Source organism: Rattus norvegicus, chromosome 12, assembly GCF_021556685.1.
Source record: "Rattus norvegicus strain SHRSP/BbbUtx chromosome 12, alternate assembly SHRSP_T2T, whole genome shotgun sequence".
NCBI classification, from domain to species: domain Eukaryota; kingdom Metazoa; phylum Chordata; class Mammalia; order Rodentia; family Muridae; genus Rattus; species Rattus norvegicus.
The window spans coordinates 42,399,215-42,422,409 of NC_141545.1; the positions used below are offsets into that span (position 1 = coordinate 42,399,215).

Genomic DNA, 23,195 nt, shown 5'->3' on the forward strand with positions numbered 1-23,195 from the left:
GCAAGAAGATAAGAAAGGATGAAGAGGGGTTGGGGATTTAGCTCAGTGGTAGAGCGCTTGCCTAGGAAGCGCAAGGCCCTGGGTTCAGTCCCCAGCTCCGAAAAAAAGAACCAAAAAAAAAAAAAAGATGAAGAAAAAGGAGTAAAAGAGAAAAGGCTACCTGGATTTTGCCTGTGGTATAAAAGATTAGGAAATATAAGAGTCAAAGTATTAAAGTTACCTTCTTGGCATGGATTTAGATGGATGAGTAACTGTTTGAACAGTCCTTATGACTAAGATATATAAATTAATCGGCATAAAAGACAATGAATAGTTAATTTTTTTGTCCCAGTCAGGTTCACTGATAGCCCAGGCTAGCCTTGAACTATTCTATAGCCAAGGATGTCATCGAACTTCTGATCCTTCTTCTCCCAGCTTCCAAGTGACTACTGGCATGTGTACTGCTGTGCCTGACTTTAAATGTGTGTGTGTGTGTGTGTGTGTGTGTGTGTGTGTGTGTGTGTGTGCCTGTGTGCGTGTGTATATGTACATATGTGAGTGCTAACATGGAGACTGAGCAGCATCCATGTGGAAGTCAATGGACAATTATCAGAAACCAGTTCTCGGGCTGGAGAGATGGCTCAGCGGTTAGGGTCACTGACTGTTCTTAGAGGTCCTGAGTTCAAATCCCAGCAACCACATGGTGGCTCACAACCATCTGTAATGGGATCTGATGCCCTCTTCTGGTGTGTCTGAAGACAGCCGCAGCGTACTCATATACAAATAAATAAAATCAATAAATAAAAAAAAAAGAAACCAGTTCTCACCTTCCACCGTGAAACTACATTTCCCTGAGTACAAGCTGAAGCTACAGACTGAATCCCAGGACTACCCTTTCCTCTCCTGTTGTTAATTTATCTTTTTCCATATACATGTACTAATAAAATTTAAATTATTCACTCTACATCCTGCTCACTGCCCTCTTCCCAGGCTCCTCTCCCCTTCTCCTCTAAGTAGGTGAGGCTCCCTCTGGCTATCCCCCACCCTGGCACTTCAAGTCTCTGTGAGGCTAGGCGCTTCCTCTCCTATGAGGCAGCCCAGCTAGAAGAACATATCCCACAGACAGGCAACAGTTTTTGGGATAGCCCCTGCTCCAGTTGTTTGAGACCCACATGAAGGGCAAGCCGCACATCTGCTACATATGTGCGGGGAGACCTAGGTCCAGCCCGTGACTTTGAGAGCCCCAAGGGTCCAGGTTCATTGACTCTGTTGGCCTTCCTGTGGAGTTCCTATACCCTTCAGGGCCTGCAGTCCTTCCTCCTATTCTTCCGTAAGAGTCCTTGAGCTCCAGCCGCTATTTGGCTGTGGGTGTGTGTATCTGAGTCAGCTGCTGGGTGGAGCTTCACAGAGGACAACTTGCTCCTCCTGTCTAATGAAGGTGAAGGAGTGGAGGAGAGGTCTGATTTATCTTTTTTAAAAACAAGGTCTTTTTATGTAGTGCTGGCTGCCTAGAGCTCTCCCTGTAGATAGCCTAGGCTGGCCTTGAACTCACAGAGATCCTCTTTCTGAGTACTGGGATTAAAGGCTCAGTTGCCTTTTTTTTTTTTTTTTTAATTTGTGTTTATTTCATGTATATAAGTACACTGTCGCTGTCTTCAGACACACCAGAAGAGGGCATAGGATCTCCATTACAGATGGTTGTGAGCCACCATGTGGTTGCTGGGATTTGAACTCAGGACCTCTGGAAGAGCAGTCAGTGCTCTTAACCACTGAGCCATCTCTCCAGCTCCCCCACCCCCACCCTTTTTTTTTTCTTTTTTTCGGAGCTGGGGACCGAACCCAGGGCCTTGCGCTTGCTAGGCAAGCGCTCTACCACCCCCACCCTTTTTAATAAGTGGACATTGGGCGAAGGGTCTCATGCATACAAGGCAAACACTCTCCCATTGAGCTATATTCTCAGTCTCATTCCTACCTTCCCTCCTTCCTATTTTGCTTCATTTTATTTCTCTGAGACAGTCCCTCTAGATAGACCTAGCTGTCCTGGAACTTGCTTCATAGACCAGGCTGGCTTCAAACTCAGAGATCCCTCTGTCTCTGCCTCCTGAGTACTGGGATTAAAGGCGTATGCTACTGAGCCTGGCTCTCCCCTTTTCTAAGCTCCGCTCTTTGTGTTCCTTCACTGTCTTTCCACTTTACAGAGACCTTTCCATCCTTTTCCAAGTACAGGAGATGACCCCTGCCACAGGATCTTTGCGATAGCCTCTGTTTGTTTCAGTTGCTGTTCTTCTAAATGATCCCTGCAGATTGGTCTTTTACAGATAAGTGCTTATCTGTCATTTCCGTGAAGCCTATGCTAACTAACAATTAAAATGGTCATACAAGGGCAGCAGGATACCTCAATAGAGCAAGGTGTTTTCAGCATGGGACAATTGACCTGAGTTAGATCCCTGGGATTGAATCTAAGGGTGATCCCTGACCTACACACACACACACACACACACACACTCACACACACACTGAGGCATGTACATGCGCTGATGCCCTCCCCCAGCAATAATAATAATTAACAATAATAATGAAATTAAAGAAATGATCATAGCTATGCATGGTGGCCCACGCCTTTAATCGCAGCATTCAGGAGGCAGTGGCAGGTAGATCTCTGAGCTTGAGGCCCGCCTGGTCTATGGAGGGAGTTCCAGGGCTACATAGAGAAACCCTGTCTGGAAAAGCCAAAATAAAAATTAAAAAAAAAAATGATCATGATGTTAGTTCCTCTTACTTTCCCTGTTATCCACAGGCAACTGCAGTCTGAAGCTATTAATTGGAAAGTGTACTGGCTGGTTTTGTGTTTCAACTTGACACATGTTGGGGTTATCACAGGGAAAGGAGCCTCAGTTGATGAAATGCCTCCTCTATGAGACCCAGCTGTAAGTCTCAACTAGTGATCAAGGTGTGGGGGGAGGACCCAACCTATTGTGGGTGGTGCTGTCCCTGGGGGCTGGTGGTCTTGGGTTCTATAAGAGAGCAGGCTGAGGAAGTCAGGGGAAGCAAGTTAGTAAGTAACATTCCTCTGTGGCCTCTGCATCAGCTCCTGATTCCTGCCCTGCTTGAGTTCCAGTCCCGACTTCCTTTGGTGATGAACAGCAATGTGGAAGTGTGAGCTGAATGAACCCTTTCCTCCCCAACTTGCTTCTTGGTCATGATGTTTGTGCAGGAATAGAAACCCTAAGACAGAAAGTTTCAGAAATAGTTCGTCAATTTAATTCTCTTTTTAAACTTATGTGTATGCGTGCAGGTGTATGCAGATGCTCTTTGAGCCGGAAGAGGGTGTCTGATCCCGTGGAGCTTGAGTTAAGATAGTTAGGAGCAGCTAGGTTGGTGCTGGGAATTGAAACCTGGTCCTCTGCAGAAGCAGCTAGATTATCTTATCTTAAAGATTTATTTATTATATATAAGTAGCTGTCTTCAGACACACCAGAAGAGGGCGTCAGATCCCATTACAGATGGTTGAGCCACCATGTGGTTGCTGGGATTTGAACTCAGGACCTCTGGAAGAGCAGTCAGTGCTCTTAACCGCCGAGCCATCTCTTCAGCCCCCTAGTTTATCTTACCTGCTGTTCCATCTATGTAGCTCCCAGTATATCAGTTTTATAATTTTACACTTCATTAAGATGCAGCTGTTCATGAAAACCTGCATTTATCTAACAGAGACCCCACCCCAACCCCCAGAGTAGTGCACTGGTACTAACAAATTTGGACATTCAAAAGAGAAGTTATGGAGTGTTTCTTTGAAGTGGAAAAGGTCAAATTTCTTAATTTAGAAAAAGAATCGGGGGTTGGGGATTTAGCTCAGTGGTAGAGCGCTTGCCTAGGAAGCAGAAGGCCCTGGGTTCGGTCCCCAGCTCCGAAAAAAAGAACCAAAAAAAAAAAAAAAAAAAAAGAAAAAGAATCACTTGTCAGGATTGCTAATCCCAATATGGGTGAAACGGCAAAAAGAGAAGAAAACCGTGCTCATCTTACTTCAAGCTGTCGAAGTATGGCCATGGCATATAGGTTTCTGTTCTCAAAAACAAACAACTCCCCCTCCCCACCCCCCAAAAAAAATCAACGGGAGGCTGGTTAGATGGCTCTGCAGTAAAGAACGCTGTTTTATCAGAGGTCGTGGGTTTTGCTCCTAGCACCCACATGGCGGCTCACTGCCATGTAACTCTATCAGGGACTGTTGTCCTCTTCAGACCTCCTTGGGCATCAGACACACACACACAGTTACACACATACTTACACGCAAGGCGACCACTAATACACTAACATTAAAAAAATATAAAAAGCAATAAATCTTTTTTTTTTTTCTTTCTCTTTTTGACAGGGTCTCCCTACTTAGCTGTCCTGGAACTCCCAATACAGACTAGGCTGGCCTCGATCTCACAGTGATCCACCTGCCTCTGCCTCCCTAGTGCTGGGATTAAAGGGTACACCACCTTGCGAGGCAAAAGGAATAAATCATCAAACATTATCTATAAATGTGTGGGTATGTGCACGTGCCCGCGGAGGATGGCGGATCCGGTAGAACTGAAGTTACAGGAGGTTGTGGGCTGCCCCATACAGGTGCTGGGAACCGAACTTGGGTTCCCCCATCCTCCGCTTATTTGTTTGCTTTTCACGTGTGCACCCGCACTGGATGCGTAGTGTGTACTCGCACTAATGTGCGGCGTCCCAGATGAAGAATCTCCCTGGCGTTCAAGTCTGTAAACCGCACAGATTAGGAGGAGGAGGCCCCCCTCCCCAACCTCCAGCACTGGTCAGGGCCCTGCAAACCGGAAGCAGAAAGTGGCTGTGGCGGCGGGCGTGATGACTTCACGTCGGCGCCGGCGGCAAGGGGCGGGGACGAGGGCGGAGCGAGCCGGGCGGCGGGGCGGCCGCGCAGTGTCCGGGATCCAGGCCTGCCAGGGGTTGTGCGCGCGGCCGGCCGGCTCTGCCCGCTCCCGTGTCGGCTCCCGAGCGGGGCCTCACTCGGCCCCCTCCATGTGACGGCGCCTCGTGGAGCCTGAGTGAGCAGCGGGTCCGTGCGGAGCCGGAGGCGGGAGGAACATGACATCCCGGAGGTGAGCCGCCCGCAGGAGCCGGGCCGCGGCCTGGGTCCCCGCCGCTTCTGTGTTGCGCGGCCGCTGGGGGTTACACTCGGACTCCCCACTGGCGCGGCGTCCCCGCCGCCCCACCGCCCCGCCCGCGGGTCCCCATTCATTTCCTGCCGCCCCGAGTTCCTGCTCCCGCGACTCGGGATGCCCGTGGGGACACCCGCGGCCCGGCCGGCCGTCGCATTCCTGACCCATTGCCTCATGAGCGTCGCCTCCTGGGGATTCCGAAATAACCCCGCGCGCTCGGGGAGGCGCCCGGGCGCCCCCTTTTCGCCTCCTCACCCTCGCCCCAAGTGCCAGAAGTGGGAAAACTGAATCTGTCTGCAGCCTCTGGGAGTGTTCCCAACCCCACTGTGATCTTTGCTTTGAAAGGTGGGAGGGAAGGGAACTGTATCTGGTCGTGGAATTGTTCCTTCGGGTAACGAGTGCGTTCCCGTCTTACGAATGTGGAAACTGAGGCTCGGAAGTAAAGTGCTCGTCACAGGATAGGATTGGAAGCTGAGATCAGGAGGAGGATTAGTGAGTTTCAACTTCAGAGACTCAATTATTGACATTGACTTCGCTCTTACTAGAAGCCAGCTTAACACGTACCGCAGTGGTACGAGGTGGGTGGTGGTCTCCCTTTCTAAACATGGACCAAATTGAGTTTTCCAGAATTAAGTACATTGTGGCCTTTTACCTTGGTAAGAGGTGGAAAGAGAATCTCTCATTGTGTTGCCCAGGTTAGCCTCCAACTTACATTCCCGTTACCTCTCAACCTTGTAAGTGCTGGGGTTATACAGTCTGGATCACTATAAAAGCTTGTTTTATTTAGTTTTAAAATCAGCTTTATTGAGATAAGTTGCTTCTGATCCGGCAGACAACATGATAAACCTTGACATCTGGGAGATGTCACCACTCCTGGTAAGGTTTTCTCAGCTCTCTCTTACCAGTCCTCTGCTCTCCTTCGACCACTGTTTGGTTGTTACTTTTCTAGAATTTTGTATTAATGACATTAGACAACTATGGACTGTTTTTTTTTGGGGGGGGTGTCCTGATTTTTATTATTGAAAGTTTTTTTTAACATGTATTTATTCATTGTGTGTGGACCCAAGGCATGGTATGCATTTGTAGGTCGGAAATTGATACATGGAGATTGGCTCTCACTACCACACAGGTTCCAGGGATTGAACTCAGGTTGTCAGGCTTGGCGACACGTGCCGCCACACCCCGGCGTAGCGTACAGCGTCCACGTTCACAGATCCATCCATATTGCTAGAGTTCTATTACTCGGCTGCTGCCAATTGTATAGCGTTCCCATTGTAGGGCTGTTTCCTTTTTTACCCTTTCTGACAGACCTTTGGCTGTCTCTAGAATTTGTCACTCACATGTGATTCTGAGAATGCTCCTGCAAAGGCCTCAGTATGGTCTCACCTCTTCGGTGGCCATCTACAAGTTGAATGGCTGAATTTACTGTGTACAGGCACTTGCAGCCTGCCCACAGAAGGGCTGTCACTGTTTACTTTCCAGTCTTACTCTGTGAGGGCTGCATACAGCTTGTCTGTATCTTTGAGTTCTGATTTCCTAGTTTTATAAAGATCTGTTTTGATTTTGCATGTATAGGTAGCTTGCAAGCATGTGAATGCATGTGTATGCCTCATTCCTGGGGTCAGTAATTGATTACTGTGTGAAGTGTGGGTTCCTGCTCTCTATTCCATGGGGCTCTCCAGTTGTCCCAGCACAGCTGCTGGGGAACCTCTCCACAGGTAGAGTCTGCTCCATTGTTGAAGGATACTTGTCCTTCATGTGAGTTTGTTTCTTGACTCGGTTCTCTTCCATGGATTTTTCTGTATCTTCACGTCAGTCCCGAATGGTCTTGGTTCTTTCTTTCTTTTTTTTTTTTTTTATGTTTTTTTGTTTAATATTGTGTGTGCACGCACAGAGGTCCGAGGAATGTGTCAGAGCCCTTGGACTTGTAGTTAAAGGTGGTTTTAAGTTGCCTCACACGAGTGCTGGGAATGAAACTTGGGTCCTCTGCAAGAGCAGCAACTGTTTATAACTAGTACACGTGTTTTGTTTTCTCTCCTCTCCATGATCTCAGTTATTGACTCTTTCTCCCTCTTTCTCTCTCTCTCTCTCTCTCTCTCTCTCTCTCTCTCTCTCTCTCTGTGTGTGTGTGTGTGTTCGTGTTCGTGTTCACATGTGGAAGTCAGAAAACAATTGCATCCTCGGGATGGAACTCAGGTTGTTAGCAGTGTACGTTTTCACACTGAGCTATTGTGCTGGCCTGAGGAGCTAAGAAGGCTCTGCGTTCTGACGGGGGATTCAGGGAAGGTCTCTTTGAGGAAGTGATCATAGGAACTGACACTTGGATGGCGAACACCATATTGATGTTTGTTTTACTTAATCATCACGGTAAAGCTGGACAGGGTCTCATCATGTCATACCAGTTGGCCTAGAACTTTCTACGCAGAACAGGCTGACCTTGAGTGCTCGGAGCCACCTGCCTCTGCTTTGGCGGTGCCACTGTCTCTAGTCCTAAAACAGTTCATTTTGGTTAGCATTGCAGACTTCACATTTTCGTGAGCCTTCAGTAACCAACATGTGGGTTCATTCAGCGTGTTGGCTTCTCAACCTTGAAGGTAGGGAAACTTAAGCCCAGAAATAATTGAATGGCTGGTCCTGGGCCAGCCAACTGAGAGGATAATGAATTTAGATGTTAAAACTGTCCTGTGGCCTACCTTGCTCTTCCCCAGCTGACACCACTGCCTGTCTTCCCCAGTCTTCACTCTTCAGTCGCTTTCTGTTCCTCTAAGATACATGTGATCACTGGAGTCAAGGGTGGAATGTTGAGCCGTCCTCAGACTGGAGGATTCTGGTTTGTCATCTCAGGGCAAGTACATTTTGTCCCAGGTGCTCCCTGGCAGCCACGCTGGTTTATCTCCCGGGGGAGAACCAGCAGTGCGGGGCCTCGCCGTCCTTATTCTTGGTGTGGCCCTACAAAGAGTCGGGGTTTGGGCTGGCATTGCCCAAGGGCACAGGCTGTACCAATTGCTTTCCGTTCTTGACCATGCTCAATGTGTACACTGTTAGGAGATGCACATGATCTTGGAAAGGCAGAGCCAGCTCTTGTTTGTAATTGTCACTAGGAGGCTCTGGTGGACATGGGCAGTCACAGAACAATAAGGACACTGAACTGAGTGCTCTTTGCTTTACAAAACACAGGCAAGTGCTTGCCATCAAGAACAGCATTTTTAGGGGAAGGGCAAACACTGTTGTTGGGCAGCTTTCGACTGTATCAGGGCTTAAGACCCCGCAAATGGGTTCAGATGTTCAAGTGCAGCCCGGTTCATTACTGGGACTGAGAGCATTGTGTGTGTGTTTAGCAAAGTTGCTGTGGTTCTTGGCAGTGCCGTCATGGGCAGGGGCCTGTAGGTTGTGCATCTTTGCACGGAGCATTGAGTTTACGGAGGAACCTGACTTCTTTACCAGCACCAAGTAATTTGGATAAAACCAATACCAAGCTGAGATCTGCAGTTGATCAGTGTGTGATAGCACCATGTAGAATACATGTTTGAATACACTGCTGTGTACACGTCAGTGCAATTCTGTATGTTTATATGTACTTGGCAACGTGTGTGTGGTACTGGCTCAGAACCTCTAAGACCGAGTTCTCTGCACAAGGAGATTGATTTGCCCCAGAGAGACAGAGGGCAAGAAATAAGAGACAAAGACAGGAGATAGAGGATGAAGGAGAGGGGAGAGGGGAGAGGCGGGGATATTTGTCCCAGAGGGCTGCTTCTAGACAGAGAGGAGACAGCCGTGGCCCGTAGGAAAATGGTGGTTTATAAAGGTAAAAGGGGAAACCATGTGTTTAGATGAGGTGTTTAATTTTAATTAGGCATGTTAATTAGGTAAGACAAAAGGGGCTTTTGATTGCTGGACTACAATACTTCGATAGCTGGACCTTGGTAGTGAGTCTCAGGAGGAGGAAGTGGCCAAATAAGGGGATGGACCTTGATGGCTGGCTTTAAGAATATAATCTAACAGTTATTTAGCAAGTCAGAGGGAAGGGGGATAAGGGCAAGATCTGCCAGAGGCAGGCCTGTCAGAGCCTCTACGGTCTACACACAGTCTGTTTTAATGAATTAGTTTAGAGACAGGGTGTCTCTGTGTAGCTCAGACTGGTCTCAAACTTAGAACCCTCCTGCTTCAGTGTCTCTTGAGTGCTGGCACTGCAGACAAGTGCCGCCACGCTCTACTTCAGTGTCTGCAGTGCTGGGCTTGGACCAGAGAGCCTGAGCGTACAAGGCAAACACTCATCAACCTACATCCTCAAGTCTACGGAGGATGCAGTCTACAAGTCTATCTGCGTTAAAGATAATTCCAGGTTTGGTGGTGCACACCTGTAATCCCGGCACCCAGGAGCCTGAGCCAAGAGAATTACTGTGGATTTGAGGCCTGTCTGGGTATAGGAAGACATGGACTTAAAAACAAAACCAGAAACAAAAGCAGTAGCAAGTCCTTCTTCTTTTTTTTTTTTTTTTTTTTTTTTGAGCTGGGGACCGAACCCAGGGCTTTGCGCTTCCTAGGTAAGCGCTCTACCACTGAGCTAAATCCCCAGCCCCAAGTCCTTCTTCTTGTATCAACCCACAGTAATGAAGTGTCCATCCACTCACTGATGAGTTTATTTTGTTCATCGTGACGGGTCTCAGGTAGCTGTCTGGATGTTTTCAAACTCATGATGCTTCTGCCCCTGCTGCCCCACACATAGTGCTGGTGTTATAGGTGTGTGCCACCACGCTGGATCATTTGTTTAGAGTCAGCGTCTCACCTAAGCCATGCTTACTAGGACTCAGATCATCTTGCTTCCGCCTCCTGAGTGTTGTGATTAGGGCTACTTGTTCACTGAACTCAGGATGGTGACAGTAGACCAGCTCCCGGGCTAGGCACCGAGTGTTCCAGGTCTAAGGAATCTGTGGTAAGAAGCTGAGCTGAGGGGTTGGGGATTTAGCTCAGTGGCAGAGCGCTAGCCTAGCAAGTACAAGGCCCTGGGTTCCGTCCCCAGCTCTGGGGGGGGGGGGGGGGGAAGCTGAGCTGGGGTGGGGGTGGGGTGGGGTGGGAGGGGAGAGTCTCAGGTGTGTTTGGTGAACAGGAGGTAGCAAGGCTTGTGGGACTAGGGGTGCATATAGGATATAGGGTGGGGATTAAACCATACAGGAATCCCCCCTCCCCTTTTTTTTTTTTAAATGTTTTCCTTTCCTGAACTGGGAATGGAACCTAGGGCCTCTTGCAGCTCAGCCTGGCTCTGCCACTCAGCTGCACACCCAGCCCCGTGGGTGCTCCTGAGGTCTTCAGTGTCATGTGCACCCCAGAGCAGTGAAAAGCCTTAGAAGGATGTGATGGGGAGTGGCGTGAGCTGATCTGTTTAAAAATATCCTTCTGGCTCCTGGGAAGGCAGGAGCGCAGGAGGGGGTTCAGCGAGATCAGACGGTGCGGGGCTTTGAAGTGGGGGAGAAGCACTCTGGAAATTGGCTTCTGGAGGCCATTTTCTTTTATTGCTCTGTCATCAGAGCGGAGATGCTGACCAGTGAGACGCCAGAAGACAGTGACTTATCTGGACAGAGCGTCTGCTACTCGAGGAGAGCTGCTCTCACAATTTTTCTTTCTTTTCTTTCTTTCTTTTTTTTTTTTTTTTTTTTGGTAGCTTAAATTGCTCGTCCCTGATGACTGCTTTTCTTCCTGACTTAGCCTTTCTTTTTTTTTTTTTTTTTTTTTTTGTTCTTTTTTTCGGAGCTGGGGACCGAACCCAGGGCCTTGCGCTTCCTAGGCAAGCGCTCTACCACTGAGCTAAATCCCCAACCCCCTGACTTAGCCTTTCTTATACTCACATGTAACTAGGGGAGGGGACTGTTGTCACCTGGTGTTCCCGCTGCAAGACACGTGATTTCTCTGGGGCTAGAGGTGAGAAGGGTAGAACAGGGTCACTTATTTGCTGGCAAGGAGCTGAAAGGACCTGTGGACCTCCAACGCTAACCCCTTGCTGCAGCTGCTCTTCCTGTGTCCTGGGGCGGGAAGCTCGCAGAACAGATGTCAGCGCCGTCATGTTGCCTGTCGTTACATCAGCATTTGTTTTACTGAATCTATCTATTAGTACTGTGTGTTGGTGCACAGCTTTGATCCCAGAGCTGGGATTGATTGATTAATTAATTAATGAGTGCAATGAGGGCTGAACCTAGGCTCTCCTGCATGTTAGGCAGCTGCTATCCCACTGAGCCATGTGCCTGGTCTCTAATCCAGGATTTAGCTTCTCTTTGAATACCCGTTAATGGTTTTGATTTGTATGCTTACCCGATCCCATCCTCCATGGAACTGAGGATGACCTCGAACTTCTCAGTCCACCTGCCTCCGTCCTGTGCATGCTGGGATTCTAGACTCATATTCTCACGCCAGATTTTGTTTGTTTGGTGTTTTGAGACAGGGTCTCCTGCCCCAGGCTGGCCTCCAAGACTTGCTGTGCAGCAGAACTGGTCTTGAACTTACTTCCGGTCCTAATCGCTGGGCTTCTGCCTGGCTCAAATGTAGCTCTTGCAGGGCTATGCCCTTTATTTCTTCAAGTCCTCGCAGCAGAGGGGTTTCTGGGTAGTGGGCTTTAAAGCCTGTTTCCGAAGCTGGCTGGAGCCTCTTTTTCATAAGCTGGGGATGTCCGGATGCATGCTCATCACGCCCCAGCCATCCTCCAGAGTCCTGTTGGTTAGTAACTCTCAGCCACTTCATGATGAACTCGAGTGGAGTTGGGTGTGCTTCTCTGGTAGACACTGCTCCATGGTGGTGCTACTGTGGCCGGTTTGTGGGATAGTCCCTACTGTGGTAAACTCTGCTAGGTACCAGGCGGGAAGAAGAGCTATTTGGAGATTTTCATTGTTTCAGTACCTGATGTCTGAAGTACTTGAGCCAGAGACTCAGGTGGTCTACGTCACAACACTTGGGTGGTGGAGGCAGGAGGATCAGGATCAGTTTGAGACTGGCTAGCTTGGGCCACATGAAACCCTGCTTCAAAACAAAACAATAACAAGACCGGAAATAATCCCCCAGAACTAAAAAAACAAGGGCTGGGCCTGCCTAACCAACCAAAGGAGAATAGGGACTCCCACAGTCGCCCTATGGCATCCGTAGCATACTGTGGCTTGCACCTACTCTCTCACACACACTTCATACACACCATAATAAATCAGATACTAAAACCAAAGCTCCCTAAGTGCACAGAGCCCTCCAGGCTAGCCCTACACCTCCCTCTAACGTATCAGGGCCGGGTCTCTGCGCCGCTCCTCACTAATCAGCACGCTGCCAGCTGCAGAGCTGGCTTATCCACACAGTCGAGGGAAGGCTTTGCTCATCACAAATGCTATTTAAAAAGTTAGCTAAAAGCAGAGCTGAATGTATATTTAGGCTCAAGGGGATGGCATATAGCATGGAAACTTCGATTAGTAAAGATCTGTTTGAAATACCATAGGGACAGTCCCGGAGCCACACAGAGAAGCAAAGTGTCTGGAAAGACAGTGGAACTGAAATGACACACTAAACGGCTTGTGGGAAACGATCCTAATTACACATGAGAGCTCTGTCCCTCCGGACATCCACAGTGGGTGGGAAACTAATGCTTATTAAACCTTGCCTGTGTTGGACCTTGAGCTAAACACTGGTTCCTATGGTTCTCCCAAACATCACTCTCATCTGCTTACTCTCAACAACAGGACGGGCATAATTATAAGTTGTAAATGAAATACTGCAGTTTACTTAATAGGAGGGTGAGGGAAGGGCCACCTGCTCTTTCGCCTGCTTCTGATACTGCTGAGGGGTAAAGGGATGTTTACTGGACCTCACCTGAGGCACGGAGGGGGCTCTCACAGTACCTCCCACACCTACATCTGTATCCACAGTGGATGCTCTAGGGAAGACAGGAGACTGAGATAACCAGGGTGAGGGCCCACCCAGAGTTAGAAACAAGTGGCAGATAATGGTTAAACTTGTTTTCAGATGGCATGTGACTGCTTACTATAAAACAAGCAGTGCGCAGGCTGAGGCAGGAGGATTGCAAGTTGGAGGCTAGCCTGGGTTACACAGTCCCAAAAGAAAGTTGTTTTAGTTGTTTTGTTTTGTTTTTTTCTCCTTCCCTCCCTCCCTCTCTTCTTTTTTCCCCTCAAGACAGGGTCTCACTGGGTAGCCATGACAGTCCTGGAACTCACTCTGTACACCAGGCTGGCCTCAAAAAAAGTTATCCTTATAGTGTTTTAAAAATATACAAGCCTTTTAAAATTTATAGTTTATAGTATAATTTATAAGTTTTAAAAAACGTACTTTTTCTTTGGAATTTAAATTTGAACTTAATGATTTTTACTTTTGAAAATTCTGTGTGTGTCTTTAATGCGTGATGTGTGAAGGTGAGCACAGGCGAGGGTGGCAAGTGCTCTCACCATGGAGCCATCTCTCCAGGCCCTCCGCCAATCTTTATGAAAACAGTTTTCGTTCACCTTTATGTGTCTGTGTCTCTGTGGAGTCCCGGCTGGACTTGCTGGATAATCCGCCTGGCACAAGCTGTGGGCATTTCCATGTCTCCCTCCTGAGTGCTGGGGTTATAGGAGCTTACCGCCATGTTTAGCCAGGTTTACAAAATGGTATTTATTGTTATGTGATTGGGTTTTCTGTTTATACGCATGTCTATGTACTGTGTGCCTCTGAGGAGGCCAGAACAGGGCGTTGGGTCTCCTAGGAGTTGTTACAGATGGTTATATATTGGCTGTACATTTTAGTTGGAGACAGGGTCTCACCATGTTTTTCAGGCTGGCCTGGAACAGTTTATGTAGCATAGGCTGGCCTTGAGTTTGTAGTCCTCCTGCCTCAACCTCCTGATAACTGAGATTTCAGGAGCACGCCATGTGCTAGGCTTCAGCAGCATTCCTCTTCCTCCTCTTCCTCCTCCCTCTCTTCCTCCTCCTCCCTCTCTTCCTCCCCTTCCCCCTCCCCCTCCCCCTCCCTCCTGTGGTGACTTTCTGTGCAGTCCTAGCTGCCTGGGAATAGACAAACCATGGCATCATTATCACTTTTATACACAGTAAAATTCTCTCTCCAGGTAAATTGCACCTTGAGAAAATTTGGGGCTGGAGAGCCAGCTTAGGGGTTGAAAGCACGTTACTCTTGCAGAGGACTTGTACGCACATTGTGGAGAACTCCATCTGTAACTCCAGGTCTAGGCCATCAACATCCTCTTTCTGAGTCTCCAGAGACCCTCTCCAGAGTCCCCAGGCACTGCAGACAAAACATCCCATGCATAAAATAAAAATAAAGTCTCAAAAACAAACAGGCAAATTCCCTAAACAAAACCAACTCAAACTCCAGACCTGCATTCTTTCCTCTCCTTTCTTGTCTGTTTAGACACAGAAGGATAATATAGTATTTCAGCCTTATTCTGCATATTTAATTTTATAAAAATACAACTCATGAAAATAGATATATATTATTTAAAATACATGTCTCTGTTGGGTTTATAGAAGGGAATTCCAAAAGTAAGGGTTTTTTTTTTTTTCATTTTTTTTAACTATTAAATGCACTCAGTAGAAATAATGGCTTTCTTTTTGTAGTTCAAGGTCAAAGGTGGTTTACCTCCTGTGTCTGCACTGACCTCTGGAGAGCTGTTATGACTGGGTCTTTTCCTGCCTGGTTGAGCACAGTGGACCCTCGCAGTTACATTGGAGGAACTTCAAGCCTTCACCCGGGGTCTGTTTGGTGCTCTTCACCGTGTGGTCCATGTGAGCTGCCGGTTGTGTGGAAAGGCCCTTGGCCCCTATTGTTTTATGTCTGTATTGGCTATGAATATGCACTCTGTATAAGGCCGGGCTTGGGACAGAAATAGGACCAGTGCTGTTAGGGTGCTGGTGCAATGGCAAAGAGAGATGGCTAGGAGTTCCCTCTAGCCATGCCAGTGAAAATATGGGGGCGTGCTAGTCCTCATGAGAGAGGCTTTGGAACAAGCCTGTAGCTTATACCAAGCCCTTAGATAGCCACTTTCTAAATTTGTGCTTTTAAAGAAAGGATCTTTTGTAGCTCAGGCTGGCCAGCCTTATACTCTTTAGGTAACCAAGGTTGCCCGTGAATTCCTGATCTTTCTTCTTTCACATGTCTGGCCGTCCGTCCACATCCTTATCATTCCTTCAGTACCCTGTAGATGGGGACTTACGTCATCAGCTGTGTGCGTCCAGTGTGAGGGATGTACTGGAGTGAGTGGATAATCCATTCTCTACACTTAGGGAGCTGCTGGCTCCATTCAGTGTTGCTCTTCTGCGTTCCAGCACTGGGGAGACTGAGGCAGGAAGACTGGGGCCCTAGAGCCTCCGGTCTGCAGAGCGAGGTTCTTCTGACTTGAGAGTACCTTGCTGTGTGTTAGCCTGTGGCAGGAGTTTGGGTTCCACTGAGAGAGAATAGACACATCTTCTCCTCTGCCCCATGCCATTGCTGCTTCAGCCTTGAGATCTAGACTAGGCACTGAATTGGGCATCACCCAGGGGAAGAGTCCTAATCAATTCTGAGATTTTACTGAGGGTTTTAAAAAAAATTATTAAAAATTTTTATTTTGTTTTAAAATGTCGCTTTCTTCTGTTATGAATGAGAGAAAGTGTGTTTATCTGTCTGTTCCTGGCTGTGGTTGGAGGACAACATTCAAGAGATGACTCTCTCCTTTACCGTGTTGGTTCCAGTGGTCTAACCCTTGTTGCCAGGATTGACAGTAAGTGCTTTTACCCCTGAGTCCTGTGGACCAAACTCAGTTGGTCAGCTGTGAAGGCAAACGCCTTCACCCACTGGGCCGTCTTTTTGGCCTGGGAGTGAGTGTTCCCTTCTCTGAAGTCAGCGCTCTGCTTCCAAAGCTGAGCCTCTGCTCTGGCCTGAGCATGGCACTGCCCTTATAGTAACTCACTTCACTGCATAACAGCGCTCACTCAGGTTCATCTCTAAGCATGGCAGGAACTTAGAACCATCAGTGGAAAAATTTGGCAAATTTAACCCCATCAAGAGGAATTTCTGTAGGAAAAAACAGCCGAGGAAGAGGGGACAAAGCCTGAGACAGTGCCACACTTGTAGCCAAGGCAGTTTTCTGGTTACACCTCAAGTCCCTGCACGTTAGTAAGAAAATCTTCAGAAGGGGGAAAAGTCCCAGCCCTGGGGTAAGGCAAGAGGGTCAAGACTCAAGGTCGTCTTCAGCTATCTGGAGTTCAGAGCTAACCTGGACTCATGAAGCCCTGTCTTAAAAAAAAAACTAAAAGGCAAACACAGAATGGATGAGAAGCTGACGTCTCAGAAAGGAAATCTGGACTGGAAACATGAAAAGGTGTCAAAGATGCAAATTGAAATGGAACCACTTTCCACTGGTCAGAGGCCCAGACAGAGCTTGGTAATTTATGCAGTGTTGCTAAAAGCGAGGGATGAAGTGTCACACAGAAGTGTGCCTTCCTAAGGCAGTGGCAGGTTTTGTCACCATAGAAATTAAGGGCTGAGGATACAGCTTAGACTTTAGCATGGCTGGTTCAGTCCAGTAGCACACGTGTCTACACACAAGAGAATCCCTTAAAGTGGGGCCTAGTGGCACATTGACAGACGGAGTCGGGGGTCTTTTGAGCTCAGTGTTGCCTGGCAGTAGCGCAGCCCTGTCTCGAGACAAGACAACTGAAAAGTTACTTAGGTAGATTAAGCCCATCGATGGGTTGTCACTGTGGAGAGTAGCATGCTTGCCATGCATACATGGAGGTCAGAGACGGGTTATGGAGCTGGCTCTCCCACCTTCACACAGGCTTTGGGGGTCAAACTTGGAGTGCCAAGCTTGAACGGCAAGCAGGCTCGTTACCTGCTGAGAGTCTGACTTTCATGTGTGACCGTGTCCAGAGATGACTGTAGCATTATCATGGAGCTGGCCTCTATTTCTCCCCTCCTCTCCCTTCCCTCCCTTCCCTCCCTCCCCTCCCTCCTCTCCTTCTCTCCCTTGCCTCCTTCCCTCTATTCCTTCCTTTCTGAGATAAAGTCTGGCTTTGTAGCTATGGCTAGCTTTAACTTGGTGTGTAGACAAGGCTGGATCCTCCTACTGTCTCTCACGAATGCTGGGATTGCGTGTGTGCGCCCCCATGCCTGGCTGCCCTTTTGGTTCTTTGAGATGGTCTTGTTGTGTTGCCCAGGCTGGCCTCTGTCAGGTTCACCTGCTCAGCCTCCTCCGCATTTCCAGATGTGAGCAACCATGAGCGGCTCTACAGACGTTTGGTATCAGGGTGTGACTGTGGCGGTGCAGTCACACAGCAGAATAGCGTGTGCTCAGAGAGAATGGACTCCTACAGGAAGACCTTCAAGTTTTAGGTTAAAAGGTTGGGCTCCCTCCTGTGCGTGAGTTTCTCACAGGTGACATGGAGGAAGCATGTCCAGCACATGTACGCACGATCTCATCATGTGGGAACAAGGAGATCTACATGCATAGGCTGCTAAAGACCCTGAAACCCAGAAAGACCCATAAGTCTCTTACCTGTGTGTAGTTGTCAGGCTGCGTGTATAGAGGTCAAAGGACAGGAGTGGGTCCTCTGTCCTCCTTGTGGGTCTGGTCCTCAGGCTTGATGTCAAATACCTTTACTGCTGAGCGAGCTCCCAGCTCTGACTGTGGCAACTTCTCACAAGGTCAGTTGTGTGTCTGAAGGAAGCTGGGTTCGAGTCTCATCTCTTCCTTTCCTCCTCGCTCTCTTTTTTGAGCGGGATGCCAGGGTCTCACTATGACACCCTTGCTGGCTTGGGATTCAGAGACATCCACCTATGTCTGCCTTCTAATTGCTGGGATTAACGGCTTGTGCCACCGTGCATGGCTGTCTCTTGCCTCCTCTTGTGGCCCTTGGGATTGTGCTCGGGCTTGTGCATGCATGGCAAGCCTGCCACTGGCCGCACTGGGGCTCTGCTTACAGGTTTTGTTTGTTTTTTTTTGGACAGAGTCTCACTGTGTCGCTCAGGCTGGCTTTGAACTCACTTGGAAGCCTTGAACTTGGAATCGTCAAACCTTCTGGGTAACAGGGTTATAGTCTTGCACCACCAGACCTACCTAGTTCCTACCTGTCTGACCTGTCACAAATGAATTAAAAAGGTTTTAGAAAGCATGTTTATCTTCTCATTAAGATCCCCAAAGATATCGAATCTCAAAGTCAGAGGGGCAGGGGCTGTGACTGACTCAGTGGCCCATAGAGAGCTTGTGGGGTGTGTGTTCAGTTCCCAGCATCATATTCTCACATAAATAAAAACATCTGGCATGGGCTGGGTACCAATAACTCCAGCCACTCAGGAGACTGTGCCTGAGCCCAGAGTTCCAGGACAGCTTGGCAGGGGGGCATGGTTAAAAAAGTAGTGGATATAAGTGTTTTCTAAACTGCTTGTCTTTCGGTGCACAGGACCTGAGTCTAAACCCCCACACCCAGGGTGAAACAAAAGCTGGGTGGGGCTGCAGGCCGGTCTGTGCTGCTGAGAGTCTGGCTGCTCTTGCCTGGGCTTGAGTCATTTCCCAGTGGAACATGGGAACTCATGGCAGCTCACCACTGTCAACTGTCTATGACCTCAGTTCCAGGAGATCAAACCCCCTCTCTGACCTTCATGGGTACCAGGCACAGACACGGTACACATACACGCACGCAAACAAAATACTCCTAAGTAAAAATAAGTCCATCTTAAGTAAAAAAGGCTGGGATGGTGGCGTGTGTAGAATCGCGGAGCTGATGGCAGGTTAGTGGCTAACCTCTTTGGTGTAACCTGGGCAAGTGAGAAAGTGGACAAGGAACAAGCTTTGCATGTGTGTAACATTCATGTGTGCCTGCATGTGTGCACACGGACAGCCAGACAGCCAGTGAGCCATAGCATGTACCCTGAGATGAGGAATTGGTTGAATAGTGGCGAAAATACAAATGATTTTGCCAACCGCAGTTAACAGTACCCTGGAGGATGCCACCACCAGGAGGTGGAGGATGAAAGTCTCAGCTGTATCACTGGCTGAACTTGAACTTTCGGAGAGCCGTCTGGTCAATGACAGATGTAGAATTTGTTTGTTTTTAATCTTTAGATTTTTCTTTTTTCTGTTGTGCAGCCTCTACGTATGTGTGGGCGGTGCACACGGAGGTTAGAGGCTGGTGTCATTGTTCTTCACTTCATTTTGACTTTTTGTTTTTTCAAGACAGGGTTTCTCTGTATAGCTGGGGCTATCCTGGAACTCGCTCTGTAGACCAAGCTGGTGTAGACCAGGCTGGCCTCAAACTCAGAGATCTTGAGGCCTGCATCTGCCTCCAGATGCTGGGATTAAAGGTGTGAACCATCACTGCCCAGCTCTCTTCACTTTATTTTTGAGAACTGGTTTCTCAGTGAATCTATGACCTACCATCTTCACAAGGTTTTGGCCAGCGAGCTCTGGGAGTCCTGTCCTTCTGTCCTCACCTCTCCAGCACTAGAGTCACAGACACATATCCTCCTTGCACTTTTACATGGGTACTGGGGATCTGAACTCAGAGCCCCCATGCTTGCATAGTGGGCACTTTAATAAGCCACCTCTCTGGTCCTGATGTACCAGCAAAAAGCCCACATACATTCAAATAAGTCTCTGAGGAGGAGGAGGAGGGGGGGGAAAGGAGGAAAAAGAAGAATAAGGGGAAGAGGGGGAGGAGGAGAAGAAGAGGAGGAAGAGGAGGAAGAAACCCTGATGAATTGTAGGCTTAAGGGTAATTTTCCAAACACTACAAGATTTTTGTCTTTAAAATAGGAAGAGAGGGCAGTGGGGACAGTAGAGGCCAGCAGGTAAGTCACAGGCCCAGGCTGGATGACCAGCTGCACAGTGAAGCGTCTGCTGAGCCAACCACCCTCATCTCAGGAGGACTAAAAGGGCCCTGACTCCAGAGGCGAGACACCATTTCCTCCTTTAATAGCCTGATAATTTGGGGGCTAGAGCGATAGCCTAGTGCTTATGAGTACTTGTTGCTCTCCTAGAGGACTTGGGTTCAGTTCCCAGCACCCATGTGGGGGCTCACAACTGACCTCAGAGGCTCTGATGTCCTTTTGGCCTCTGAGTGCACTGCACATATCTGATCACCAGCAAAACACCACACACACAAAAATAAATCTCGTAAAAACTCTGGTGGTTGTGGGCATGGGCTTATAGGTAAGTTTTCAAACACTACTAGATATCCATCATCATAATTTAAAGATAATTAAGGGCTGGTGAGATGGCTCAGTGGTAAAGGCACTTGCTGTTGACCCTGATGACCTGAGTTCCACCCCTAGGAGCCACATGGTGGAACACATGGAGGAAGGAGAGGATCCCCTCCCCCAACTTGTCCTTTAATCTGCACATGAGTGCAGTGACTTGAACACCCACACAAAGACATTTAAAAAGAAATTTGAGTCTTATTACAAATAGGAAAATTCTGCTGATCATCTCAGAGCTAAAGGGAAAGTTGAAAGTGAGGACCAGAGCCAGGCTTAGCACCACACCTGGAACCCCACCACAGGAGGGTCAGGAGTTTGAGGCTAGCCTGAGCTATAAGATGGAGCCATGCCCCCAGAGTGGAAGCAAAGCTTTGCCGGACAGATTGGCCCAGGAGGAGCAACATCGGCTTAGTCGCACACACGCAGGCAAAGGGATCGGTTGGTCTGGTCAGTTCTGGGAACAGGCCAGGCTGTGGAGGAAGAGTGTTGAGCTGAAAGCATCCGATAACCAGCAGGCAGAGAGGCCGGGCGGGCATGAGGTCCTGTTTGTTCCTCTTACCTGTGAGAGGCAGGCACTATCACCCACGTACAGATGAAGGGAGCCAAGCCACAAGGACTGAGGAGCTTGCCCAGGCTGGCCTTGAATTTCTGATTCTCCTGCCTCCACTCCTGAGGATCAAGGTAGGCTCAGCTGTCTGCCATAGGGATGCCCAGGTGCTGTTCTAGACTGTTGTGTGCTTTACATGAACTCACCCTCTCAGTCCTCTGTGCCATGGTGGCAGACACTCTAGCTGCTTCATAGTTAATCCTCTAGCTCGGGTCACTCGGCTGGGATTTGGACCACAGTGGCACCAGGTTCTGGGTTTCAGCCTTTGAAACTCTGCTGTCAAACGATTTTTCATCCTGTGCCCCTCTCCACTCCTTCCCTCCTTCCCTCCCTCCCTGTTCCTTTATTTATTTATTTATTTATTTATTTATTTATTTATTTATTTATTTATTTATTTTTTGGTTCTTTTTTTTCGGAGCTGGGGACCGAACCCAGGGCCTTGCGCTTCCTAGGTAAGCGCTCTACCACTGAGCTAAATCCCCAGCCCCTGTCCCTTTATTTTTGAAACAGGGTTTCTGTGTAGCCCTGGCCTTTCTGGAACTCACTCTGTAGACCAGGCTTGATCCTGGATTCAGAGATCTATCTGCTTGCCTCTGCCTCCCCAGTCTGTGATTAAAGGTATGCACCACCACTGCCCACGCCAAAAGAATGTTCTCCTTTTTTGAGAATTGAACTCCGGTTCTCTGTAGTGACAGGTGAGGTAGCCTTTTTCAAATAGAAGGTATTCATACGTCTCAGCTTTGGACTTCCATGCCAAGCGCACGTGGTGGTTTGGTAGGCACGAGTAGAAGAGACAATGTATTAACTGCTGGTGTGGGTAAGGCAAGGGCGCTATTACACGTTTTGAAAAGCTAAGTAATTGTTACTTCTTTTTAAAGGAGTCCCTTGGGCTCTGAGCACCAAGATGGGAACCATAGATCAGAGAAACTGCAGCCAAGACTCTGTTTGTTTTTCAAGACAGGGTCTCTGTGTAGCTCTGGCTGTCCCTGGAGGTCACTATGTAGACCAGGCTAGCCTCAAACTCAGAGATCCACCTGCATCTGCCCCCTCAGTGCTGGGATTTGAGCAGCTTTTGGAGGAGGAAAAAGTCAACTCCTATTTCATTCTTTTGACTTGAGTCTGATGCTCAGACATGAGGTCAGTCAGAGCAATGGTTCGAACCTCTGAAGCCGATAAGATGCTGCTGCCATGTCTAAATTGGACTGCTATGAGCTTTCAGTGCTGCTGCTTACTGAGAACCAGGCACTCGAGTGACTAGCAGGCAGCTTAGGTCTTCCACCATACTGGTTACCTTAGGGATTGGATTAGTGCGTGTAGGGCCTCAGACCCATTTCCAGTAACACACAAACATTGTTTTTGTTTTGTGTTCTTGAAGACAGGGTCTCATGTAGCCCAGGCTGCCCTCCTCCTTCCTGTGTGGGTGAGGATGACCTCCACCTCTCCAGGACGGGATCTCAGTGTGTATCAAACCCTCTAGTGTATGTGGTGTGCCTTGTGCAGTGTTGAAGTGGAACCCAGGCCAACGCTCTGCTACTGTGGGGCAGCCCCAACCCTTGGCTCCCAGCATTAGTACTGAGTTGTGTTCCCTGGGAATATTTAGACACGCCATTAGCCTCCAAAGACAGGGTCGGCCTTGGCACTGACTTGCTTACCATGAGTCTTGGAGGTTTGACGTCCATGGAAGAGAGCTTAAATATTTTATTTATTTTTGTATTTGCGGTCAGAAGAGGGCACCCGCTCCCCTGGAGCTGAAGTTACAGAATGTCTTAGCTGTCATGTAGGTGCTGGGGAAAGCTGAACTCAGGTTTTTTGCAAGAACAATAAGCACTCAGCCACTGAGTCATCTCTCTCGCCACATGCAGGAGGACTTGCTGGAAACTGGGCAGAATCCTTTGAAGTAAATGCCATCCACGATGGTCGCTTGTCTTCTAAGGGACATTGCCTTGACGTTCCCAGCGTGGCATCTGGAGGCACGCAGTTGCTGCCTGTACAGGTGGCACCGCCACTTGAATGTCCGTCCACTGTGGGTGTGGTGTGTGCACCTGCAAGTGGGAGAGTCCCCAGGGCCAGGCTAGCCTTGGGCACACAGTGATAACCTGCCTCAGAGACATTCTGTTAAACTTTTCTACTTCGGTGTTTATCAGGTGCTTTGTTTTGTTTGTGGGAGGCAGCTTACGTTTATTTCTGGAAATACCTTGTTCAGTTTGTAGATCTGTGGGTTTCTTCCTGCGTATATATTA

General features: G+C 48.5%; 1 protein-coding gene across 2 annotated transcripts in view; it reads left to right on the forward strand.

The window, feature by feature from the left end:
- The first annotated feature begins 4,891 nt into the window (after nucleotides 1-4,891).
- The window catches only part of Ptpn11 (protein tyrosine phosphatase, non-receptor type 11), a 59,770-nt gene continuing 41,466 nt past the window's right edge, over nucleotides 4,892-23,195 (forward strand). For both annotated transcript variants that reach the window (NM_001177593.1, NM_013088.2), the window contains 1 exon segment: nucleotides 4,892-5,081. In NM_001177593.1, coding sequence (NP_001171064.1) covers nucleotides 5,068-5,081 — 14 coding nt within the window. In that variant the 5' untranslated portion in view covers nucleotides 4,892-5,067.